At 44.4% G+C, this 7,500-nt stretch overlaps 1 protein-coding gene and 1 long non-coding RNA gene across 19 annotated transcripts in view; one reads left to right on the forward strand and one right to left on the reverse strand.

Annotated features, from left to right (window-relative positions):
• Window positions 1-7,500, reverse strand: part of c2cd5 (C2 calcium dependent domain containing 5) — a 27,728-nt gene that overhangs the window by 17,969 nt on the left and 2,259 nt on the right. For 12 of the 18 annotated variants that reach the window (XM_083552881.1, XM_083552880.1, XM_083552882.1 and 9 more), the window contains exons 3-8: window positions 7,173-7,259; window positions 6,882-7,053; window positions 6,210-6,305; window positions 5,964-6,119; window positions 5,551-5,761; window positions 1,366-1,520 (exon numbers count right to left, since the gene is read on the reverse strand). In XM_083552881.1, the coding sequence (XP_083409007.1) occupies window positions 1,366-1,520; window positions 5,551-5,761; window positions 5,964-6,119; window positions 6,210-6,305; window positions 6,882-7,053; window positions 7,173-7,259 (877 nt within the window). Of the gene's footprint in view, window positions 1-1,365; window positions 1,521-2,320; window positions 2,443-5,550; window positions 5,762-5,963; window positions 6,120-6,209; window positions 6,306-6,881; window positions 7,054-7,172; window positions 7,260-7,500 lie in introns of all 18 variants that reach the window. The other 6 variants (XM_083552878.1, XM_083552875.1, XM_083552873.1 and 3 more) reach the window with 1 other exon arrangement.
• On the forward strand, window positions 3,591-4,271 carry LOC310732596. Its single transcript, XR_014535529.1, has 2 exons — window positions 3,591-3,802; window positions 3,837-4,271. It is a non-coding gene; the product is annotated as an uncharacterized lncRNA (long non-coding RNA).

Genomic DNA, 7,500 nt, shown 5'->3' on the forward strand with positions numbered 1-7,500 from the left:
GAAGAGAAGAGAAGAGAAGAGAAGAGAAGAGAAGAGAAGAGAAGAGAAGAGAAGAGAAGAGAAGGATGGAGAGGAGAGAAGAGAGTAGAGAATGATGGAGAGGAGAGAATGATGAGAAGAGAATGATGGAGAAGAGGGAAAGAACAGGAAGAAGATGGGAGAAGAAGGAATGAAGAGATCAATGAAAAAGTAAAAATGAAGAAAGGAGAAAGATGATGTTTTCTAGAGACACTTCTAGAATTAATTTTGTGACTGATAAAAGCCACAGTATCTGAAACATCCTGCTTTACTTTTAAAATGTCCATAAAATAATGATAAGATTTAATGGTGAAGTTTCCTCTGCTGCACAACACACTCGTTTATGTCAGTTTATCCCTCTGTTTACCGTTTTACTCTACTCGCACGCACACACACACACACACACACTCGCACGCACACATACACACACTCGCACGCACACACACACACACACTCGCACGCACACATACACACACTCGCACGCACGCAGACACAAATAAAACAATGCAGGATGGACATGTGAAATAAAACAAATAAAACACAATAATGATTAACATAATTAAAACACAAACTAAAACTGATAGAGATGGAGATGAAGGGGAAGGGAACACCAATCGGCTGATCTCTAAGTGGCCTGATCTCTAAAGTGGCCTGATCTCCAATCAGCTGATCTCTAAGTGGCCTGATCTCTTAACTGGCCTGATCTCTTAAGTGGCCTGATCTCTTAAGTGGCCTGATCTCTAATCGGCTGATCTCTTAAGTGGCCTGATCTCTTAAGTGGCCTGATCTCTTAAGTGGCCTGATCTCTTAAGTGGCCTGATCTCTAATCGGCTGATCTCTTAAGTGGCCTGATCTCTTAAGTGACCTGATCTCCAATCGGCTGATCTCCAACCGGCTGATCTCTAAGTGGCCTGATCTCCAGTCGGCTGATCTCTAAGTGACCTGATCTCCAATCGGCTGATCTCTAAGTGGCCTGATCTCCAATCGGCTGATCTCCAAGTGGCCTGATCTCTAAGTGGCCTGATCTCTTAAGTGGCCTGATCTCTTAAGTGGCCTGATCTCCAATCGGCTGATCTCTAATCGGCTGATCTCTAATCGGCTGATCTCTTAAGTGGCCTGATCTCCAATCGGCTGATCTCTAAGTGACCTGATCTCCAATCAGCTGCTCTCTAAGTGGCCTGATCTCCAATTGGCTAAACGCTAGCAACCTGAACTCCAACAAGCTGATTTCCAGTAGCTAATCTCTGAAGGATGATACTTTGCATGCTCTCTCTGAGGAGCAGATCTGCAGTAGTACTCTAAAGAGCGTGAGGTAGCGGGCTGATCCCGGGGTACAGGTGTTCTTACCGGTTTTGGGGGTGAGGCTCAGCTCAGTGTCGGAGGAGGAGGACTGGCGGCTGTAGGACTTGGAGGGGGAGAAGGAAGAGAAGGTTTGGGCTCTCAGTGGGGTGGGGGGTCCTGAACACAACGGGATGCCAGGGGCCTCCTCCCCGAAAACCGCCCTGTCAGAGCAAGGAGGAACACACTCAGTCTCACACCAGGTCTGCACAGAAGGTGTGTGAGCGTGTGTGTGTGCGTGTGTGTGTGTGTGTGTGTGTGTGTGTGTGTGTGTAAGTGAAGGTCAGAAAAGAAAGATAATAAGGTGTCTTTCCATTACAGGAACCTTTTTTTGGAACACTGGGCCGAATTTCTCGTATTTTTTTTTTCAAAAGCATGATTCTATGATTCTATAAAATAAATGGTTCCTTGAAAGATTCGTTAATGGAAACATGAAAAAAAACTGAAGTGGAAAGAGGAAAAGGATGATGAGTATGAGGAAGAAGAAGAAATGCCATGGCTTTAATGCACAGAGAGGCAGGCACATCAAACAAACAAAGCAACAGAAAGAAAAAAAACACACAAACACGATACCAAAAAATAAATAAATAAATAAAAAAACGAGATGAGAAAAAGCATTTGTTTCAGCTAACCAAAGCACAACCCTCGAATAACGTGGCTGACTTGAGCTTCCCGAGATCTCCGCTAGCTACCATCAGGAACACGCTAACCGCCTGACTAGCTGCACTGTGAGCGGAACGCAGCCCTCTTATTGGTCATAGACATGTGGAGGGGCGGAGCACAGCTGCAGAACAGGTTGCTTTGGCAGCTGAAGATGGGAGAAGACCTGGTGATGTCACAGCCATCTGGTCCAATGGGAGTGAGGTAGTGGTGGAGTCATGGAATTGAGGAGGAGGGGGGGGGGTCACCTGCCTACACTGCCTGGCTCTGGGACCCTCTGAGCTCCTGTGTCTGTGTTTCATACCAGCGAAGAGCAGAGTCGGCACGGAAACGGAGAAGCCCTGAGAGAGGCGGCTGCTCGCACTGTGAACCGGACTGCTGTGAGTAGAGCGACATCCAAGAGCAGAAGGAGCAGCCTGCGGAGAGCTACACACACACACACACACACACACTATTTCATACAGAACACACACTCATACACAACAAGCTAGACATGTTCACGTACACACACTGACGGACACACAGACGCTCACAACAAGGCAAATCACACTCAGAAGGAAATCTGCAGATTTGTGACTTTTACTATTTTGAAACTTTTTAATGTTACAGAAAGAATAAATATTAACAAAAACTGTATTAGAATAATTTGAGAGAAACATGCATGTTCCTTTTCTCTCTATACAAAAAAACCCAATAATGTTAACAAATCTATAAATCTCCAGACAGTTTTACACTCTCAGCACCAGGACACTTCGTTTCTCCAAACATTCAGCTGAAACTCTTTGTTGTGTCTCTTCTAAAACTCTCTAAAGATGTTTTTCACTAGATGAAGATTTTCTTCATCTCAGAGCAGTTCAGTAGGATTGAGGTGTGGTGTCTGGGCAGGTGGGTCCATGATAGATATGCCTCCAGACGTCTGTCTGCTCTCTAAATAACACGTTGTACGGTGAAGTCGCTTCCGATGAGCCGCAGTCCAGACGGAACGGCATGATGATGAAGTGTGGAATAGGAGACATGATGGTTCACTTTCACGTTCCGGAATCTTCACTGCTCCAAAACAACCCCAAACCATTAAACTTCCATCCCCACGTGTGAGTGTGGGGGTGAGGGAGTCTGATCACATCTCTTCTGTTCTCCTTCTTACACAAGTTCTTCTGACAAAAATGTACTGTGCTCCAGTCATTCACTGTAAAAATTCTTGTTTTTGCTTTTTATTGTTTTGCTTAAAAAATGCATGTGTTTCAAAAACCATAAAAGCGTAGGTGCTTCCAAACTTCTGACATGTTCTATATGTACAATCACTTTAATGACAACTAATTACGACGTGTTTAAAGGTGCGAGTCATTTTTGGACAAAAGACCTGCTGATCACAACGATGATATTCAGGATTATGAAGCGTACCGCTGTGCTCGTAAGTACTGTGCTGAGAAGCTCCAGAGTCAGATGAATCAGGGACCTTCAGGATTCTGAAGCTTGTGGCCAGAAAGTTGTTGTTTACATTTTTATTCAATTCCTTTTTAATGATTTTTTTTATAATCAAATTTTATTTTCTATAGACCTGCAGATTTCACACACACACCCCTACAATGACAAGCATATCCCAAGCGGAGACATGTCAATAAGCATGCCAGAAACCTATACACAAACATACACGCAAAACATGCAACATTAACACAACACAAACATACACGCAAAAAAATAATGCTGTGCAATAAGCAGGATCTGCAAGACTTCCTGAAAGCAAACAAATGCAAGTGTGCAGAATAGAAAGGGGGGGGGAAAACAGGTAGAGAGAGAGAGAGAGAGAGAGAGAGAGAGAGAGAGAGAGAGAGAGAGAGAGAGAGAGAGAGAGAGAGAGAGAGCATGCGGGAGAAGAACAAGGTTCTGGTGTATTGTGTGAAGTATTCAGGTAGAATATACTCATAGAGCAAATCCTTACATTTATAAAACACACACACACACACACACACACACACACACACACACACACACACACACACACACACACACACACACACACACACACACACACACACACACACACAGAGCTCCTGCACATGTTAATTAGATCAAATGCACAAAACTTTCTGGATTTGTTGTGACAGATGCTGAACAATGCAGATGGCAGATTATTTACACACTGCTGGTCTAAAAACCCCTGGATTCAGAGCCTCCCATTGGATAATTACTGCATGAATGATTATGTTTCAGCTGGAATCCAGTTATTTAACTTTAACTGATGCAATGAGCAGCTTTTCATTTCTTGAAAAAAAAAACGTCAGAAGACACGACATGATCCACTTGTTGTGGTCGTGGAAAAGATGTTCTATTTCAGGAGGGTCAAATTATTGTCCTGCCTCAAGAAAAGAAAACATATAAGAAGATTTGCTGAAACTACAAAAATCAGGTTAAGAACTGTCCAGAACATTTTTAAATCTGGAAGGCTAGTGGGAAACCATCGTCTTCGAGAAAGAAATGTGGTCAGAAATAAATCTTGAATGATCGTGATCACCAAGACGTTTGGTGAAATCAAATAGTAAAACCTACAGCAGAACCCAAGATAGTGAAAGAAAGAACATTTCCACACGCACAATGTGAAGGAGACTCAAGGGATTGTAACTAAACCGCTGTGTAGTCTTCAGAAAACCACTCATCAGTGCGGCTAATCGGAAAAAAGGCTTCAGTTTGCTAGGGAGCATAAAAGATTGGACACTGGAGCAATGGAAGGTTATGTGGTCTCCAGATTGACCCTGTTCCAGAGTGATGGTGCATCAGGGTAAAAAGAGCAGCAGATGAACTGATGTACCCATCATGCCTGGTGCCTGCTGTACGAGCCTGTGGGGGCAGTGCTGTGATCTGGGGTTCTGCAGTGGGTCAGGTCTCGATTCAGCAACGTTATGTGCCCAGAGAATGAGGTCAGCTGACCATCTGAATATACTGCATGACCAGGTTACTCCATCAATAGATCTTTACTTCCCTGAAGGCACGAGTAGATTCCAAGATGACAATCCCAAGATTCAGAACTCAAACTGTGAGAGTGGTTCTTCAACCCATTGTGAATCTTTAGACGTGCTGGAGGAGACTTTGTGCAGTGCTCCGACTCTCCCATCATCAATACAAGATCTTGGTGAAAAATTACTGTAACTTTGGATAAATGTTGTGACATTGCAGAAGCTCATCGAAACGATGCCACGGCGAATGCGTGCCGTAATCAAAGCCAAAGGCGTCAGACGAAATATTAGTGTGACTTTTTTTTGGACGGGCAGAGTATGAAATGAGAGAGGAAGTGGGCGGGGCTTCCTGGAGGGTCAGCTACTATCAAAGTGTTTAAAACACCTCCTGAACTGTCAACCATTCCCAGTTCATAATATGTTTGATCTGCCGTATCATCGTTTTATATCATTGTGTGCATAAAGGATGAAAAAAAAAACCCAACAGGTGTGAACACGGCGTGAACTGAGATGTTCCTCAGACCAGAAATGAGTGCAGGAGCTGTGTGTGCGTTTTCTTTCTCCTTTACGTGACGTGACTCACTCTTTCATATCTTTAGATGGAGATGAGTTGGAGGGGTGTGTGGCCCCTGCGGGTGCATGTGTGTTGCTGATTTTCTCGAGCGTGCAGGCGGTACCGATGGCGCGCACAACCAGGCCGGATTCTCCTTCCAGGTCGAAACACTGCAGGTAACCGACCACGGCGTTCCCACCCATCTCCAACACCTTCAGCCCGATCTTCCTCTGGAGCTCACCTGCACAGAGAAACACACACACACACACACACACACACACACGCACGCACGCACACACGCACACCCCTCAGATACTACAACAACACTGCCGAACACCACCCCCACCCCCACCACATCCAAAACACTCCCCACAACTATCTATTATCTATACGCTGAAGGTTTAAAGATGCTGCTCTTCGATGCACCACACAAGCGTCTGTACCTGACATGAGAGAAATGAGTCTCTGCCGAGCCTCGTTAGATGCTCGCGGGGTTCGTATGCGGTCGATCCACTGGTACTCGGGATCCTCGTTGACCACCAGCTCCTCCACGAAGCCGTGGACCATCGAGGAACGGTAGCATCGCGGAATGGACATGGCTGAGGGAACGGGAGAGAGAGAGAAAGAGTTCAAGCAGAAGGAGGTGAAAAGTGAACAGACGAGTCAAAGAGAAACGTAAAAGAACTCACTGCAGAAAAACTTCACTCCGCAGGAGGACTGTCTGAAACGGTTCAGATCATTAAAGAGATCCACTTTAACTTTAACGTTGATCTCTCCCCGTATACCTAAACACACACACACACACACACACACCACAATTTATTTTGAACCAACATACATGCTCAAAAGTATTGGGACACCCGCCGCGTATGCCGAGTTCTATCACACAATTTTATACGACGTCTTTGGAATCTGAAGCTTGAGATTTTCCCTTAACTTGAACTTGGAGATCCAAACCTGTTCCAGCATGACGATGCCCCTGTGCACAAAACCAGCTCCATGAAGATCTGCTTTACATGGGCTGAAAGATGTGTGGAGGATTGTTCTTTTTTTTTTACACTTCTTTACTGTATGGATGTGTATTATACTTCTCAGAAATGATTTAAAATATGATGATGTGATAAGTTCACACAAGTTCAATATAAACATGATTTAACAATAATCATTTTTCCACATTTCACTGCACGTTGTATTCTGCATATAACCATGTGACGGATATAAAAAATCTTGAATCTTGAATTTATTGCAGTTTTTGGTCGAGTTTGATGTTTAAAGCAGTTTAATAAAACTTTTTATGTGTCCAATGTTTCCTCAGACACACAGACGTTTTGTCTGAGTGAAGCGTGCACGAGGAGACGCACCGTGAATGGTGTCGTAGATTGGAAACCAGCCGGAGATGACAGTGGCGGCTTCATTGCAGAGCAGCGGGTCGATGTCGATGTACACTTTCCCTATGGCATCGTTCGCACTGTACGTGTCGTGATCTAGAACCGTGATCTGCAACGGCTCGTCCTGCAAATCCTCATCGTCCACCTACACACACACACACACACACACACACACACACACACACACACACACACACACACACAATGCATGTTAAGGCTAGATAAACGAACAAATAAACAATAAACCGCAGGTCAGATCTTTACCTCAAATTTGAACCACCCGGAATTCCACTGAGGGTTGAGGGACTTCGGAAACACATCGGTTTTAAAAGTCGTGTTTCCGAATTTTACCTGTGGAATATAAAAAGATCAGAGTTGTTCTCGGACCAAAAAATATACGTAAAAAAAAATTCCCTATTATTATGCATGATATGCAAATTAGAAGCAGGGACACACCCCCATTCTAAACAGGCTGTGCATCTCCTCTAGCAGAAATCCATTGTTACCATGGCAAGCATCGTTCGGGCGAGGCTGTTCTGACATCACTACACATCTTAACGCAGGTTCGTTAGCGCATTTGTTTCAGATGTGA

This window comes from Silurus aristotelis (genome assembly GCF_946808225.1).
Source record: "Silurus aristotelis genome assembly, chromosome: 10".
Classification (NCBI taxonomy): domain Eukaryota; kingdom Metazoa; phylum Chordata; class Actinopteri; order Siluriformes; family Siluridae; genus Silurus; species Silurus aristotelis.